The sequence below is a fragment of the Sceloporus occidentalis genome, unplaced genomic scaffold (assembly GCF_023333645.1).
Source record: "Sceloporus occidentalis isolate IW3139 unplaced genomic scaffold, rSceOcc1.0.p SCAF_7, whole genome shotgun sequence".
Taxonomy (NCBI): domain Eukaryota; kingdom Metazoa; phylum Chordata; class Lepidosauria; order Squamata; family Phrynosomatidae; genus Sceloporus; species Sceloporus occidentalis.
In genome coordinates this window covers 9,849,003-9,867,379 of record NW_028316987.1, presented here as the reverse complement: position 1 = coordinate 9,867,379, position 18,377 = coordinate 9,849,003, and the positions used below count along the sequence as shown (strand labels likewise).

General features: G+C 39.8%; 1 protein-coding gene across 3 annotated transcripts; it reads right to left on the bottom strand.

Moving 5' to 3' along the window:
- Nucleotides 1–5,573: 5,573 nt before the first annotated feature.
- On the bottom strand, nucleotides 5,574–17,614 carry LOC149309152 (keratin, type I cytoskeletal 12-like). Of its 3 annotated transcripts, none has more exons than XM_089531184.1 (9): nucleotides 17,413–17,614; nucleotides 17,039–17,367; nucleotides 15,448–15,530; nucleotides 13,672–13,828; nucleotides 9,822–9,983; nucleotides 8,876–9,001; nucleotides 8,388–8,602; nucleotides 6,673–6,707; nucleotides 5,574–5,677 (listed from the first exon to the last, which is right to left on the bottom strand). In XM_089531184.1, exons 1-9 carry the CDS (start codon nucleotides 17,612–17,614, stop codon nucleotides 5,574–5,576), a joined length of 1,413 nt encoding a protein of 470 aa, XP_089387310.1. The 3 variants fall into 3 exon arrangements, with proteins under 3 accessions (XP_089387310.1, XP_089387311.1, XP_089387309.1); XM_089531185.1 differs by having other exon boundaries at nucleotides 17,039–17,388; nucleotides 17,458–17,614; XM_089531183.1 differs by having other exon boundaries at nucleotides 17,039–17,614.
- Nucleotides 17,615–18,377: the final 763 nt, after the last annotated feature.

Here is an 18,377-nt window from a genome sequence, read left to right as displayed (position 1 = left end):
ATAGGGAGAAGTAGTGGCATCACTAAGGGTGTGTGGGGGGTGTAGCCCACATTGGGTGACACCCCAGAAGTGGGGTGACACCTGTTTCCCCACACCATTTGGGTTCCATTGCCTCATTCTCCTCATGAGAACAGTATTATGAGGAGAATGATGTGGCGGCACTGAGGGAGCTAAGCGCCCCCTACCTTGGTGCTGTTGCCTCAGAACAGCATGTGGCATCAAGGGAGCATGCCCAGGTCTCCCTCCTTGCCACACACCATTCTACACATGAGTAGAATGCTGCATGGCAGGGGGTGGGGCTGAGCACACTCATGTGTACAGTGATGTTCAGCAGGGAGGTGGGCAGTGCTCCTTTGGCTCTGCCCCCTGGAATGCCCCACATTGGATGACACCCCGAGTGGCGATGCCACTGGGGAGAGGTGTTCTTTTACATTTTTATATGAAATACATTCCTATGAAATGTATGATTCATAGATAAATAGTTCAAATTCTAATATTAAGTTACCCAGAACTATTATTTTATTATTATTTTATGTTTTTGCTCTACTACAGCAAGAAGACCTGAGTATCGTTTCAGCAGATGTGGGTAACCATTGGTTTATCGTAAATTTGACCTGCCAGGCTGGTACATCTGACATGTGCGGTCTTTCTCCAAAGGCCTTCACCAAAGCCTAGAAGCCATAGAGGGTGGGATAATAACAGAAGCTGTGGCATTCACTTCACTTCTTAGTCCCTTTGCTACTCCATTGCCTTTAGTGTCTGAGAAAGGTGAGAGCAGAACAAAGGTGGCCAAACTCCTTGATACTTTAGGCCTGAGTGAATATCAGCTTGAATCAGCTGGCTCTTGAGACTCCGGCTGGGAGGACCTAGCTCTACCTTTATCCTTCCCACATTCCTCTTTCACTGAAGCTGTATGTATTCTGCTAGTGCTTCACAACTGGCTACTACAGTCCCCTGGGATTGGGATTCAGCCAGTTTCTGAAACACTGGCTGAGAGTGCTTCTCTTCTTCACTTACTGTATCTCCATGACATCAACTGGAAGAATCAGGGGCAGGAGAGATCTATCCCCACACCCAAGACAGGTTCCTCATCCCTGCTTTAAGGTCTAAAGAGGAATAATAAATACAAGCTTAGACTCTCTACAAAATTTTCTTTGGAAGTTGTAAAGAGTACAGGTTTAATGTCCCTTAACTGGAGTTCTGAAATCTGAAATATTAAAAAACCCAAAACGTTTTTCATGGGTGCCTGAAATAGTGACACCTTTGCTTTCTGATGGGTCATTGTACAGAAATGTTGTTTCATGCACAAAATTATTAAAACTATTGTAGAAAAATGATCTTCAGGCTATGTGTATAAGGTGTATGTGAGACTTATGAATTTTCTGTTTCAGTTTGGATCTCATCTCCAAGATATCTCATTATGTATGGATATGAAAATTCAGGTATTCTAAATTCCAAAAAATCTGAAATCCAAAAGTTCAGTTCCCAGGCATTTTGGATAAGGAAGATTCAGCCTGTATAAAGTACATACGTAATGCACGGGGTTTGCACTGCATGTTTTAGTGCTTTGGTGCCAAATACTACTTAGGGTTGCCAGATCAGCAACTTCATGTACCGTAAGATTTCAGGGTCTAAACCTGAGACTAGGAGGCAGGTTCTTATAAGGTTAGAGGGGCAAGGTAAACAGGAATCGGGAGGTGGACTGGAACGGCTGAATCAGCTGATTATAGAAATGAGCATGAGACCAATCTAGTTAAATAGCCCAGACGTTGAGTAAGACCCAGGTAACTAGATATTGTGGCAACCCAGTGCCAGGAAGAAGAACTCGAAAGTGATTTTTAAGCAGATGGGCAGATGCAAAATATATGCAACAGTTGCTACTATTGCCAATAGTGCTCTCATCTTGGGTGGCCTTACCTACAGCACACATAACTTGTGAGGAATTTTTCTAGTTCCTATGCTAGCACTGGAGGTTATGGAAGGGTCATCATCAGCTCCTGGGGAGCTTTTTCTCCTCATGCCCTGCATTGCTTCAAGGCTCGCAAGTTGTGAGCTGGTGCTCCACTCCCTGCTTTTCTTCAAGAGCATTCCAAACCAAGGTACCACTGCAGAGAAAATGTCTTCTCCAGAGGCCACACACTTCATTTTACCTGATGAGGTTGGCTGGAGAATTCTCAGGTTGGGCAGAGATTCCTGAGTTGCTAAGAATTTGTTGTACAAGCCTCAGAGTCTACTATTTAAGCTGGCCAAAGCAGCAGATTTTGAATGTCATGAAAGGGGAGCAAATTGCTTATATACTTTACTTTTACTCATTTTTTTTAAACTTTCAAGCCTAAGGAGAAATGTTTGTGGTATTTTCTACCTTCTGCACAAAACTCCATTTTTGATCACCTCAAGGTTTCTTCATTTTAGCTGTAAAAGTTAAGGGCAGGGGTGGGGGAAATTGTTTTTGTTAGTGTTAAATGAATAGGAATTAGAAATCCTTGCTGATCTGACAAGAAAGTTCTGGAGATCTAACATGAGATCCAGATCTACCATTTGCTGCACAGTTAGGACTTCACACCTATCTGTGAGTTTTATGAACTTTGACATTTTCTTCCAACTCCACATCGCAGACTCTTTAACTGATTGCATCTCTACTTATATAGTTTAGATCTGTGAAGATGGAGGCTGTGCTCTATTAATTCAAGCTGTGACAAGCGCCTTTGCAAGTGTCTCTTCAGCCCCAGGTATGATTACATACCTTTTTGTCACAATGGGTGCTAACAATGTGTGTCTTGTAGGTGAACTCCATTGGCCCAGATAATAATCCATCTATTTGACAGTTCATAGTTATAAAGCTGGGGAGTAACATCATCTGGCCAAAGATTTATCAAAGCTTCTGCCAAGCAAATGCCACAAGAAATGGTGTTTGACACTGATGTGCATGTTCAAACAAGATGTTATCATCTAAAATTCAGACACCAGAGTCCTTTGCCTAAAACTTTGCTAAATAATATCAGACCAGATGATTTGCTTCCCTTACTACTTTAGATTTATCCACAAATCAGTATATCCCCAGAACAGCAATATCTTTAATGGATCAACCAAAATGCACAAAATACATGATGCAAGCTTTCAAAGCTCCACTGGTGACTTTTTCATTTGGCAAAGGTATTAAAAATCAAATAGGAGGGGAAAAAAAAGGGGGGGATTAATGATGTTGGAGACACAGGCCTACATTTTGTCAAGCTGTTGTTATAGTTGTTCTCAGTTAAGATGGTATGGAGGGATATTCATGTAGTAGGCAGAGGCCATTCCTCCTTTTTTGAAAAGGGGGGTCTGGGAGACAAAGAGTTGTAAAGTCCAGGAAATAAAATTTAAACTCTACTAGCAAAAAAGAAACCAACCTTGAGATCCAGGTTGTCTCTATCCTGTGTGTAACTCAGGGCACTAGAAAGCCAGAGCTGGGCAAAAAGATGCATATACTGTACAGATGTCTCTTAAAAGAGACCCACTTTCTCCCAGATATGGCCATTTTTAAAATTATTTGGAATACAAGATTATGAATATAAAAATATGTTTGCCTTCAGATAAATTTAGCTCTTCTCAGACAGCCATTATAGCATTAAGCAAGAGACCTAGCTGAGAGAGGTTTTTCCAGCTACTAGAAATAGTGGTAGTGCTGGAGAAAGATTTCCTGCTCCATTGCCTTTTTATTGATAAGTCAGAGTTGATGCTTTGAATACACTGGGTCCAAAGTAACAACGGAAGGAATTGTGACTATTTGGGGTAGTTGTTCCAGTCACACTCCATCCTGAACTTTTTGTAAGGGCCGGAAGTATTAACATTTGATTAAAGTGGAATAGTCTGCATTACTGAATAACAATAACAACAACAATTATTATTGTTGTTGTTATTATTATTATTACTCCTCTTCCTCTCTCTGAGTCTCACATGAACACACACCCATCCTTGTACTTTTCATAAGGGCAGGAAGGACTAACATTTGATTTAAGTGAATTAATATAGACTATTGAATAATTCTTATTCTTCTCCTTCTTCCTTGTCCTCCTCCTCCTCCTGTTCCCTTCTCTCCCTGTGTCTCTCTCACACACAGCTGACGTTTAACTCTGGAAAGTGGTTAACTGAGGCAATGGTGGTGTTGGCCAACACCACCATTGCCTCACTTAACCACTTTCCAGAGCTAAACATCAGCTCCTTGTCATGTGTGTGTAGTCCAAACATGTCAACACTACTGAAGCATGGTGCTTGAAAATGAGGGGAACTGCCCTACTGCTTGTCTATTAGAAGGCAAGCTTGGTTGCTGGTCACTCTCATTTCCATAAATTGCTGGGTGCTCACTGCTTTCCTCTCATGCATTAGCATAGTTTCACTCCATTCTAAATGTGATAAGTACTGTGAGTTAAGTTGCAGGAAAACCAATGGAACATGGTTGTTATTATTAACTTCAGTCACACTCCTGTTGTGGTGGATATCATGACATTAATGAAAACTTGATTTTCCAGAATTCATTATCCATTGTTGCCTATTGGTAAGGAAATCCATTATGTTTTATAGCACCACATTTGGGTTTCTGTGAAAATTGTTTTATTGCACCAAATTTGAATGGTTTAAAGCACCACATTTGGCTTTGTGGGAAAATAATTGAATTATTATATGAAAACTATAGCAGTTCAATACTGTGTGCTGGTATGAGTGTAGTGGGAATATCTTACTCCTTAGCACTATGGTTGCACCAGCACTGAGGCAACACTTAAGTATATTTCGACACTAGGATCCAATAACTAACTTTGTGAGGAAAAATAACTGGCACACCACCTCCAAAACCCTTCTGTTGTTTCTCAAAATTAACATTTCCTAGAAAGTTGTGGATTTACACGCATCATTGCCAGCACAGTTTTACTCTAAATTAAAATTCTTACTAGTCCTTTTAAACTTGTTTACTGTAGAATTTTAACTGCCCACCATTCTTAATTTTTGCTGTTTCTACTCTTTGCTTCTGACTGTCAGAGGTGTTTAACCACATTGTCTTATGGTTCCTTGTTACCAGTGTGCAAATAAATCTCATATTGGCAACCTTGTTCAGTTCCCTGTGCTGTCTCCTCGCCTTTTCTACCCCTTTATCTCTGGGCATAATATGAACTAAAGTCCAGGTAGATTAAAAAAAATAGCTATAAATGATAGCAGTAATCAGATTTACAATTAATTTTCATTAGTAGCACTCAGCAATGCTAATGTAATCATGAAGCTTTTGCTTCAGTATTTTATTTTTATCAGCATGCTATGAAGGATGAGTCAAAAATACATAACAGTCAAAGACAAATATAAATTGCAGCACTATCAAAGTTTATTGCATTGCAGTAGAAAGAGAATGTAGAGTTTAGTACCAGGACAAGAATACATTGCTGTAAAGTTAGCAGAAAGCATAGTGTGTGGGATTTTTTCCCCCATCTCCAGATTCCTAATTTTCAAGAAGCTATTAAATTGCAATTGATTCTGCTTCCAGGAAGTTTCCTTCTACTTGGTGCTGGTATGATGGAAGAGTTCTCCCTTATTGTTTTTCATGCGATTCACTTAGCTGCCCTTTCTTGAACCGATTTCACTTGAGAAGAGACTACTTTGCCATCTACCATTTCTTCCACAATGGTCTTAACCACTCTGGTTTTGGTGGGCTCTGGTGAGGAAAAATTGTTTATGACATTGTTATCCACTAATAATACCTGCATCCAGTGGGGCCATTCTGCTACTGCAAATAATGTGCTTACAGAACCTAGTTTACCATTAAAGGTTGAGGTCCAGCATCGAACATATAGCCATAGTGTCACAGCTATGCTTTAGCTCCCCATCCAATTAATGAAATCCACCTTAAAAACCAGTTAGCTGCTTAGGTCCATAGACTTTCATTGCTCTGGCTGGCTGGTTGGTTTTTAAGGTGGGTTTCAGGGGCATTTGCAGTTGTGGCAATAGTGCCAGGATCGCAAACGAGAATGCGAAGCAGTTACAGTCAGCCCTCCATATCCACAGATTCTTTATCCACAGATTCAACCATCATTGGCTTGAAAATATTCCAAAAAATATAAATTCCCAAAAGCAAATCTTGATTTTCTCATTTTTTACAGTGTAAGGGACACCATTTTACTATGCCATTCCATTAAAGAGACTTGAGCATTCATTGATTTTAGTGTCCATGGGGTGAGGCTGGACCCAAGTTCCAGCTGATAATAAGGGCCCACTTTATCATGTCCTAAGTCTAATGTATGACATTTTAACAAACAGGATGACAGCCAAAGTTTCCACTTATGTAGATACCAGTCTGTGGATCATCTTCTTAATTCTCATAAACTGTCTTCATTTTCCCCTCTGTTGTGGGGCAGAGATGTGTATGACACACACCTGTCCTGGTTGGAGGACTCACTACCAATTTTGATGCAAGATTCAACACCGGCACTAACAGTCCATTTAACATCTGTTCATGGACTATGGTGGGGTTGCCATATTGTCTTATGGCAGTTAAGATTTTTTGTTTTTAACTGCCTTTGAGTTGACTTTGACCCATGGCAACCCTAGGAATACAATGGTGATTTTTTCATATTTTTTGTGTTGGATGTTTTAAAATTAAAAAGATGTTTGGTAATAAATTTGTTTCTGAAAGAATAAAATTGTACTTACCTCTGATCTGAACTTTTGTCTCATATGAGCGGAAACTGTTGAAAAAGAATAGGTCACTTTCTGTTAATTTTATCACTATGCTGATGGAAATTCTTTAAAAAGAAAAAAGAGAATAACTCTAAAGGAAGCCGTTACACTCTGTGGTTCATAGTTCTTTGTTGTTGTCATTAATAGCATATTTTAAGTGAATGTACAAGAATATATACAATAACTAAATTAAAGATCCACCAATATGTGTTGCCTAAGGTAAAAATAAATTATAAGACTAAAACTGTAACAAAATTAAAACAAAAGAGGTTACTCAGAAGGAAGTCCCACTATGTCCAGTGAGGCTTACTACTTAGTACAGGAGTAGAAATTGTGTGGCCCTCCTGGTGGTTACTAAACTTGTAACATGGTCAGCACAGCCAGTGCTGTGAAATGCTGGGATTTGTAGTTCAGCAATATTTGAAAAGCTAAATGATTCCTCCCATGCCCTAGTAAGCATGTTTATGATTTTATTCTTAACCTTGTTTTTCCCACATATTCCTTGTTAGGGTAGATTGTGTCAAGCACATAAAAACAGTTCTTGGTCTTGTCACTGCCTTGCCCTCAAAGAGTTGTTAGAGTGCGCTTTGTCATTGATGGGGGAAAACTACCAATAAACTCCCAAACATGCTGCTGTAGCATTAGCTATCATACGAAACATGTTCTGCGTGCAGCAGTTCCGGTATTGGAGTCATGTTATGTCAATGTCTCCTCTCCCGTCCATCCCACTTGCTATTCCATAGCAGGCTATTTTCCCTCTTTTAAACTTTATTTTCTTTTTTAATAATTGGATTAACAAACCTCTGGGATTATGTTTAAAACAAAACCAAAACCTCTCCCCCAAGTCTTGCTGATTAAGGCAAAGGGCAGGAAGGCAGGATTAAGGATGAACATACTGATTTGCACCATAAGAACATAAAATGAGCTTTGCTGGATCAGGCCAATGCCAAACTAATCCAGCATGTTTTGGATAGTGGCAATAGGAAACTGATAAATGTGATAAGAGGGAACTACAACTCTCCTGTTCATATTCCCCAGCAATAGGTACTCAGAACCTCAAGGCCAAACTACACAATGTGTAGTTCACATTCTTAGAAAAGATGTTTCCTCAAGGGGTGAAAAATGTGTTAATCATAACATACGATTTTTCTCACATACATATTCTACTTTCAGCATGCTTTGTTTTGTTATTGGTCATGGGGAGGTAAATACAGGCTTAATTAGCAAATCTGGTTGCTGAAACAAATATATTTGAGGAAATCCTGTTGTGGTGTGGAAAATGGGTTAATTGGGAATGAACATTCCACTTAATGTTTAGTTTGAACCATACTGCTTCTGATACTGGAGATGACCTATAATCATCATTGTAAGAAGCCACTAACAGCCCCATTATCCATAAACTTGTCTGTACCCTTTTGCAGCCATCCCAGCTAGTAACCATCACTACACCTTGTAGCACCACAGTTGATAGTTTAAGCTTCTTTCATCGGAGGAAGTAGACCAAGTCTATGAAAGCTTAGCTATAACATCTTTCCTTCAGTTAGTCTCAAAAGTGCTACAAGATCCCTTTACATACTGACGAACCAGAACAACATGGCTGTGTCTCTGAACTCTGTAAAGAAGTATTTCTTTTTGGAATTACTTGAAAATACTGCCTGCATCTTTCTATATTTAGATCATTTGCTTACCTCTCCCCATCTAGCAGGCGCCTGTATGTTTCAATTTCCATTTCCAGTCGGGTCTTGATGCCCAGCAGTTGTTGATACTCAGAATTTTGGCATTCTGTTTCAGATCGGATTTGCTGTAGTTGTTCCTCCAGGCTGCTGACTTGAAGCTGTAACTGGTGAAGCTGACTGCTGTAGTTGCCTTCAGTTTCTGCCAAGGTGCCTTCCAGAGAGGCTTTCTGTTAATGGGAGAAAGAAACAAATTAAAGCTTGTTGTAACTTGGATGAAGCTGAAATGTTTGATTCGTGTTCTATTTCAGTGCTGAATGTAGACATCCCCTCAACATGGATTTTGGCTTTGAGCTAGCACTACCTGTGCATACAGTTGCAGCCTCCTTAATCTTTTCTCATTCGTGTGTGTGTGTGTGTGTGTGTGTGTGCGCGCGCAAAATAACATTCCTCTTAAATGCTGCTTTTGGTATCCTTCAGGGAAAGCAGAGCAATGTACAAACCTTAGCGAGAAGGGACTGTAGTTCAATTTCTAATGACTGAAGGGAGCGCTTGAGTTCAATTAACTCGTTCCTGGCTGAATTAGCAGCCCCAGTATCATCATAGATTTGCTGCTGTAGAGGTTGGCTCTGTGGATAAAAACAAAATCAATGTAATGTAACTTAACCAAATAAATAAATAAATGAAGTCTTAAGTGACCTCTTGTCATGCATGCCTTAGACACAGATCCATTTTATCCATTACAACAGATTGACTGATAAATAATAACAGATAATCTAAGAATGGATTGAGGAAAAGAAATCTGGAATTGGTGGAACCAAAAAATTGTTCTCTATAGCTTGGGCCCAGTTTGCCATATGGAACTCTTCACCTAGTACAGTATAAGTCTCCTCACCTTCCAAAGATTCCAGAAACACTGTTCCATGACCCAAAGTTTGAAAAAGGCATAGTGTGGACTTTTCTGTACTGATCCCATTATTATGAAACTTAGGCCCCATACAGACAGGTCAAAATAAAGCTGCTTCAGATCAGTTTGGAGGTATGCTGATTAAATGATGCATGTGTCCTTAGAGTCCAGAAGCCATGCCAAAGCCACGCTCCAGGACATTTCTACTCAGAGGCCAGTCTCATTATGTTCAATGGGAATTAGGCAAATTCGTACAGATATCAAACTTGCCGTACAAATACTACATATGTCTACTCCCTGTACATGTCTACTGAGTTCAGAAACACTTGCATTTTCTCTTCCAAGATAAATTAGAATGAACCTTAATATTGAAAATTGGTAAGTCTGGATTGTTTACTGCTTGGCATGGTAAAGGAACAATGTTTATTCCATTTAAGCTGGGAACAGTTTCTTGTTTAATATGGTCTGCTTGGCATGGTAGGAACAGATGTTATCAGTGAATGTACCACATGACATTTTGTTTCATTAGTCACCCATCTCACCATTTTGTGGAACTGTTCTTCAGCTTCTCTACGATTCTGTTCTGCAAGGTCTTCATACTGTGCTCTCATGTCATTCAGTAGCTTAGTCAGGTCCACACCTGGAGCAGCATTCATTTCCACGGTGACATCACCTGTGCTGCTACTCTTCAGTAAGGTAATTTCCTAAGCAAGAATATGGAAAGCAAATTACTGAAAGATCAGCCTAAGGTCTGTAAATCAAGGGATGGAAGGCCCCAGCTCCTGGGTCTAATCTGCCCATAGGGTCGCAAATCCAGTCCACAGAGATTCCCCATTTGCCCCTCCCTGAAGGCTCACCCCCCCAAGAAGAGAGATCACATAGGATCTTGGGAGATGGAGAACTAGATTTTCATTCACTTGTTTTCCTTATGAAGCATAGAAAGTGATGTTTGGGGTATGGACCTGAATCAGAGGTCGGCAACTTTATTGGGTTCAGTCAGGAGCAACTTATAAAATGTGAACCACCATTTCTAGAGACACCTAGGAAAATCAATTCCCAATTTGTTTATTTTTTTGTCAGAAAAAGAGCAATCTGGGTTATCTAGGGGCCATGAAAGAACAGGCACTTTGTCCATGGCTGCTCCAGATGAGCATCCTCTGAACTTCTTGCTAAAATTCTTATCCACAGGATCTAACAGTTAAGGCATATCTAAACACTGTTGTGTGGGAATGAAACCCTTATACTTGCTCTGTGTACATTGTGCTGGATTTCATCATCCTTTTAAAAAGCCCACTGAACGAAAGAGGTTTAAATTAGCCATGATTAATTTTAACTCCATTGATTTCAATTGTTGTCTCTAAGTATGATTTTTCTCAATTCAGAGTGTATATCAATGTCTCCATCTTGCACATTAAATTATTTTGATTGATGTTGCAACAGGGAGTTAAGAGTTTTAGTAATAATTATCCTTGATAAGGCTTTCAGAAACTGAAAGGAAAGATAGAAATGTGGCATAATAAATATGGCACCTTTCCTGAATATTCGAAGACCTTCCTGGAGTGAAAGTCTGAAACCGAAATATGCAATTCTTGTTCCCTTGATGAGCCAAGATTACTGAAAGGTTATCTGCTGCAGTCGCAGAGAATATTCAGTGGCAAAAAGGACGCTCTATAGAACCTTCCTGTGAGCCTGATCTCACTCCAAAAGCATGATGTCAGTTCTTTTTTAAGCTCTCCCAGGCCAGAGGGAATGTGTAACAGTGAAACCATTCCTCTGAGCATATACAGAACTCTTCTCATTACTGATAATTCAAAGCTTCTCAGGAATATCTTCAGTGGGGGAGAAGGCTTCAAGGCAACTCTGAGATTCGACAGCTTTACGTATATAAATAAGAGGTTCTGCATATCCTAATAGGTAATCACCTAGTTATTGGCATGTTGATGACATTTAAGACCTGTATGATTGGGAAAGAGCGGTTGTTCACTTTTCCCACATAGACTGATGAAGGCGTATAGCAGTTTGAGAGTTACACAAGATCCTTTTCCTTACCAGAAGAAGGTGTTCCCAGCAGCTGAGCAACTTGCATCAGCTAACTACTATCTTAAGCGAGGTTCAATAAAATCATCACCAAAATGTTTCTTTCCAAAATCCATCAGTTATCTATGGAACTTATCACATGGGGGGAATCGGGCAAAATCAGGGGTTTAAACAGCAATTATCCCATGCAAAATGCAAAATCGCAATTAAGACTTTCTCACGACGTCACTTTTAAACAGGCAATACACAGGTAGTAAACAGCAACGAATCATTCATGGGGAAATTCTGAAGATGATTTGTTGCTGTTTATTGCCTGCTTGTTGCCCGTTTAATAGCAATGTGTGTACAAATCTTAATTGTGATATCAGGTTTTGCAAGGGATAATTGCTGTTTAAATCCTTGATTTCCCCCCGATTTTCCCTGTGTGATAAAGTCCTATGTCTTTTGGGCACATAATTGTGAGTTCAAACTTTCAAGATCTCCATCAAGCAGAATGTTTCATAAAATGTAAAGCTGCATATCCTAAGACTTTGATACGCAGAGTTTGGTAGATCAGTAAACAAGACAATTGCCCCCAGCATGTTGGGGGCAATTGTCTTACACACTGTAAACTGCTTAGAGAGTGCTTAGTTCACTATGAAGTGGTGTAGAAATGTATAGTGCTAAGTGCTATTGCTTCATGACTTCAACATACTTTCCCTAGCATTATGCGTAAGTTGGCCTAATAAAGATTTACTTGACAAGCTTTTGGAATTTTTCTTATAAATCAACACAGCTTACTTTGTTTCATGATTAGTCTTTTGATGTCTCTCTAAGAAGAAATCATTCCCTCTAAGAGGAAACAGCTTTTTCAGGTGGTTTGAGAGCATTATTCTTAATATTTGTTGGAAGTGTTCCCAGCAGAAACACAACAGAGAAAACAACCTGCATCTAATTAACTAGCTAGCTTTAGAGCTGGAAATCTCTGGAACAAATCCATTATCCCTGCATGGCTCAGGAGCATCTTCTAGGCATAAAAGCATTAAAAAAGCATAAAAGGCAAGGCAGAACTCTCCAAAGGATAAAGAGTTAACTCCAGCTGCCCCCATTTCCACTGTAGTCTGGATATGTCAGTTTTATCTTACAGGCTGAAAGTATAAGGTGATGATCTTTATGTAGAGAAACCTGGGGGAAGTCCAGGTGAAACTACAGTGCTCACTCCCCATGTATTTTGTGTACTAATATTGGACCACACAGATAGCCATGTGTAGACATTAGAAGAGACTAAACTAATCATTAAACCTGTTTGACACAATCTGAACACCTTAATTTTGAGAGATAGTCATCTCCTGGCAGCTGGAGGCTCGAATAAGGGTGCCTATTCCTCTATTGCCTCCGGTAATTTTTCTCCTAATGATATAACAATTGGATCAGGAATAGCAGGTGTGGGACAGAATTGTGTATGAAATTCATTATGCCTTCTATACAGTGGTGCAGCTGGATTTCGTGGTATCAAACCTTATGCTGGAAATATAAATGAACTTAATTGATGTTAAAATGGTCAAAATTTTTGCCAATGTTCTGTGCTTATGCCTGCCTACTTTTCTAACTGTTTCCACTGAAGTACATCATTACTTTGGGGTGTAGCTAGTCTATTACAATTGAATTAAATAACTCAGTTGGTGGTAGATAAAGTTGGGTTTGATTTGGTGAACTGAGTTGTTTAGAACCTTCACAGCTAAGTGGAAATTTGAATCTGACTCCCCATAAGTCAAAACCAAATTTTCTATCTATTGCACTACACTGAACATCTTTCTTGTTCCAGAGGTGCATACAGGCTCAGTTTGGACACCATGTGAAACCATAATCTACTGTGATGAGAATGAGCTCAACCAACCTTTAGCTCAAAGGTTTCTCCCCGCGCCTCTGCTGCAGTAGCTGCATGGTGGAGTTTGGAAAACTTGGCTTCAATTTATGCACGTTATGAACAGATAATTGTGGTTCATGTAAAACTGGTCTCTTTAAAAGAAGACGGCTTGAAACCATGGTCTCTCACAAAAATGTGGATAAGCAAAATAAAAGCAGTTTTTTTAACTGCATGTAGAAGAGACAGAAGGGAGAATCACACAAGCCTAAAAGCACATTGCAGCTTGTTACTGTAATACTGAAGCAAATGCTGAAGAAATTACTTTTTTGCATTATAGTTCTCAGAATTCCCCAGATGGAGCCAGAGAGTCATGGTCCAAAATTGACTTTTGCACATTCTGTGCTGAAACAATGGTTCAGCATTGTGCTTTGATGTGGATGCTTTGTTTGCTTTGACAGGATTGGGATGGGAAATTATTGTAGCAAAAGGAAAGAATTAAAGTTCTTTACCTCCTCGTGATTCTTCTTCAAGTATGCCAGTTCCTCTGTGAGGCTCTCGAGCTGGGCCTCCAGGTCAGAGCGGTTCATGGTCAGTTCATCCAGCACTTTACGCAGACCATTGATGTCTGATTCAACACTCTGACGGAGGAAGAGCTCATTTTCATATCTGAACGGGAATATGTAAAAATATGAAAAGAAATGGGTCACTTGAGGGATTTGTAAAGACATAAAAATGAAAGGTCAACACTGAAATCAGGAAGAACTTTGCACATTAAAAATATTGGCTGGGATGCTGTCTTAAAGAACTTCATAGAAGAAAAGCTTCTTATCTCCTCAAGCCAGAGGTTGGAAAAGCTGCTTTTTCAGACTATAGATCCTAGAATACTCATTGTCAGTATGGCAATGGGCATGCTTGCTGAGGTATTCTTTGTGAAGTTGTAGTCTGAAAAAGTAGCTTTTCCAAACTTTGCCTCCAACTCCTTGCAGCCTGTTGTTGTTGTTAGTTGCCTTTTAGTTGACTTCAACCCATAGCAACCCTGTGAATGAGACATCTCCAAGACCCCCCCCCCCCCCATCCTCTACTTCTCCACTCAGGTCCTGAAGGCTCATGTTCATGACCCCTCTGGTTGAATCTAACCATCTGGCATACAGTCTTTCTCTTTTTCTACTGCCTTTCACCTTTCCTAGCATTATTGCCTTTTCTAATGAGCCATGCCTTCTCATGATGCAGCCAAAGTGCACCAGTCTGAATTTAGGCACCTTGGCTTCCAGGGAAAGTTCAGATTTGATCTGTTCTAAGACCAATTTATTTATCTTTCGGGCTGTCTATGATATTCTCCAGCACCACATCTCAAATGGTCTGATTTTCTTTCTGTTAACTTTCTTCAATGTTCAGATCTCACATTTGTGGTGACGGGAATACCATGGCTTGGACGATCCTAACTTTAGTGTTCAGTGTTATTTCTTTGCACTTTATGATTTTGTCTAGTTCCTTCATGGCTGCCCTTCCCATTCCAGTCGTCTTCTGATTTCTTGACTGCCGTCTCCATTCTGATCAATGATTGATCCAAGGTATGGTAAATCTACTATACCTTTTAATTAGAAGCCTTTTTGGTAGGCTGGGGACTTCCAAACAATGTGGGATAGAGAATGGAAGGAGGGAGGCAGTGATGGGCTGGCCACTTCCATATTAGTGAGGCAGTGAATCCTGTCTGCATTTTAGTCAATACATTAAAGGGTATGTCCAAAGTACTGATCCTGCTTTGGGTATAGGGATCATAACCTTGGATATGTTCTTTAATGTTCAAATTAAAACTACACTTTACTGTCTTACTGACATGGAACCACAAGCCAGCCCTGCAGGGTGTTGCTTAGGGGGAGGAGGAGCTGGCAACCCTTACTTTCCACAACATTCCTGATCTCAGGATCCAAGTCCAATTTGGGGCAATTCTCTCATCTCCCCTGAACCAATCACACATTATTTAGGAGAGTTCCTCTGCTTCCAGAGAGATTTTTTATGGGCTACAGGTGGAGGAAGGAAAGGAAGGAAGGAAGGATTTAAAGAAATAAAAATGAATAAGATCCATTGAAACCAGTGGAATTTAAATTAGTCATGATAACAGTGGATACATGTGAAAAACATCTGGATAGATCCATATATAAATACATAGGATTTAGATTCTACACCTTCATTTGCTCTTTTAGAACTTAATAATAATGACCCAATGTTGCTGGAATAAAAGTGTGCAAGAATTTTAAAAGCAAAAAGTATTGTGTTTAGCTTACTTGAGGCGGAAGTCATCAGCAGCAAGCCTGGCATTGTCAATCTGTAAGACTACATTGGCATTGTCAATCGTTGTATTGACTATCTGAAGTGAAAACATAAAAAGAAGAAGGCAACATTTGTTTTGTGGCACAGTTCCATTACTAGGCCAACAGCAGGTGCATTTGTGCATAAAGAGGGATTACAAGTAAAATAACATAAAAAAGAAATCATCATGAAAATTACCCAGTGGGGCTTCCTCCTGGGTAACTGAGTTTAGGATTACACTGTTTGTTTTCCCCTAACAAACAGTACAGCAAAATATTATTTGTTAAACTCTCTTTACTGCAAAATGTGTTGAATATGAAGAAAAAGAATAGGCAGTAAGGTTTGGTTTTTATAGCAATTTTTCAACTGAAGTACTTCAGTTGAAACCAATTTACATTATTGTAATCTGTAAGTTTGGAGGAAACATGGTTAAGTTTATATTAAAGTAGCTCTGTTGAATTAATATGTGGATAACAACACTCATATCACAAAAAGAAATATGCATTAATTTTGAAAGTTGATTCATTAGTTTTGAATAATTGGGTAGAGTGATGTGAACAATTCACTTCCATTAACTTCATACTTCAGGTGTGGATGGAAGCTGCTCATGTCAAGAAAGAGAAATTTCACTAATGTTTGACCTCCCAAACACATTAGGCAGTTTTGCATGTTTTATATAAATACAGAAGATACTTCCCAAATGGTACATATGGCACATTTGAGATATAAATTAGCTACTATGTGAACTCTAGAGAAATGAAAATGATAGATGGGGGGGGGGGGGGGAAATGAGAGTGATAAGTACAGAAAAAATATATTTTTATCCACAAATTGCAGTAGAAGCAAAGGCAAAAATGTCACGTTATATGGTATCTCTTACATATAATAAACTCCAAAATCCTAAAATCATGACCTTGCTATGGGGAAATTTTTATGTTTGGCTGTTTTCTACACATGATTTGCTTAAATGTCAAATTTTTTCCAGCTGTATATGAAGACATATATGAAGTGCAAAGAATTTTGGTAAATTCTTTGAAAATAAATTGAAGTGCAATTCTTCCATTTTTGCACCAACCAAATTCAATATATACAGCTACTTTCAGCATTGAGAAGACCAGAAAATTGCCCTGCTTGCCATACATGTATTAAAGATGAGAAGCCTCAAGAAAAAGAAGTGGCATTCTAACAACATCACAGGCATGACTGAATACAGTACAGAAGAACTGAAACCCAGACCTTTAAGAGGTAAACACTGAAAGCCATGGGCCTAGATGGGTGAAGTTGTCCATTTTGGTAATTCCCACATTTGAATTTTTAAAATCTCAAGAAGTTTCCTTCCCAAATAGAAATGAATTTTCAGAACTGGGCATTTGATAAATATCAGAAATGAAGTGAAATGAAATGCACGTCCATTCTTAATAGCACCTTTCCCTTATTCAGGTAAATGGGAGCTGCCCAAGAACATACCCCTTGTGTTGGTTCCATTTGCTGCTTTTGGTCTTACTCAGAACAAGTTTCTATCCAAGGGCCATACAGAATCCCTCTGAATCTTTTCATTTTTCTCACCTTGTGGCGAAGGTCTTCAATGATCTGATGATATTTGGTGTAGTCACGGATGACTCCAGGAGCCCCTGGTCCGTTTTTTTCATACCAGTGACGAATTTTAACCTCAAGCTCGGCATTGGCTTCCTCTAGAGAACGGACTTTTTCCAGGTAGTTTGCCAGGCGGCTGTTAAGGTTCTGCATAGTTTCCTTTTCAGCACCAGCCAAAAAGATGCTGTCACTTGCTCCAAAACCACTGCCCACAGCCATAGCGGAGCTGCTGCGATAGCCTCCTCCATAATTACTACCTGCCATAGAAGCACTACCAAAGCCTGCTCCTCCACCGAAGCCAGCTCCTCCACTACTAAAGCCAACTCCACTACCAAAGCCTGCTCCACTCCCAAAGTTCACTCCACTCCCAAAGCCTGCTCCGCCAAAGCCACCACTCATACTTCCTCCATAGCCACTGCCTAGCCCTGCAAGAGATCCCCCACCAAAGCCATGCATGCTGCTTCCTCCTATGCCCGACATTTTGACACCTCCATCACCCCCAGCAATGGAGGAGATTCTCCTGGATGCGGTAGAAATCCGAAGAGACATTGTAGCCCGCTGGTGTGGGTTGCTAAACTGCAGCAGACAGTGTCAAATCAGAGATAGAGTCAAAGCTATGCAGTCAATGTGCTAGCAGGGAGGCTTTCCCTTCCTTTTATACTGGATCACTAGGGTGTTGCTTTTGCAATGCCTCCTACCTGTGGCAATCTTTTTTTTGTCTGCTCAGCAAATCTAAACTATACATGGTTTGCTCTTCCTTCCCCCACTAGTTTAGTATTTAATTCAGTACTGTGTTCATTGGCAGTTTGAGGGTTAATGTAATGTTGAGGGCGGAGTGGGATGGAACAAAGTTAAAAATTCATTATGATATTGTAATTACAGATGAGTAATTCTCCCCCTGCTCCTCCTCTTTGCTCAGACCCCAGGCACAACACTCCTCATTCCCAGGGCAAATCTTGTGCTTTATCATATAAGCTTTCACAGTTCGTTGCTATAACAAAATAATAGAAGCTCTTGGTGTTTGCCTAACTGTCACAGTTTCCCTTCTTGACTATTAATTCTGGTGGGATCAGGATATAGTTAGCTAATTTTAATTTTTGGATGTTTTCATCTTCATGAGCTCACCCTCACCGGATGGTAATATGACGTACTTAATTTACATCAACGTTCAATAAGTTTGAATTTTGCTGTGTTTGAGGCCCCTCATGTTCATTTTGCTAAATGTGGCCCAGTTCCCTGCCCCATCGTCTTGCCATGATGGTTTCATTGAGCAAGATAATGCTCTCTGTTGTCAATCTACCATATAAACCTG

Bases quoted from the DNA above. Each gene is read 5' to 3' on its own strand.
- LOC149309152 (XM_089531183.1), bottom strand. From the start codon at position 17,614: ATGTCTCTTCGGATTTCTACCGCATCCAGGAGAATCTCCTCCATTGCT. The intron at 9,984-13,671 runs GTAAAGAACTTT...ATTCTTGCTTAG, and splicing joins TGAAGAAGAATCACGAGGAG to GAAATTACCTTACTGAAGAG. The intron at 5,678-6,672 runs GTAAGTACAATT...TTTCCTCACCAG, and splicing joins GACAAAAGTTCAGATCAGAG to AGCCCACCAAAACCAGAGTG.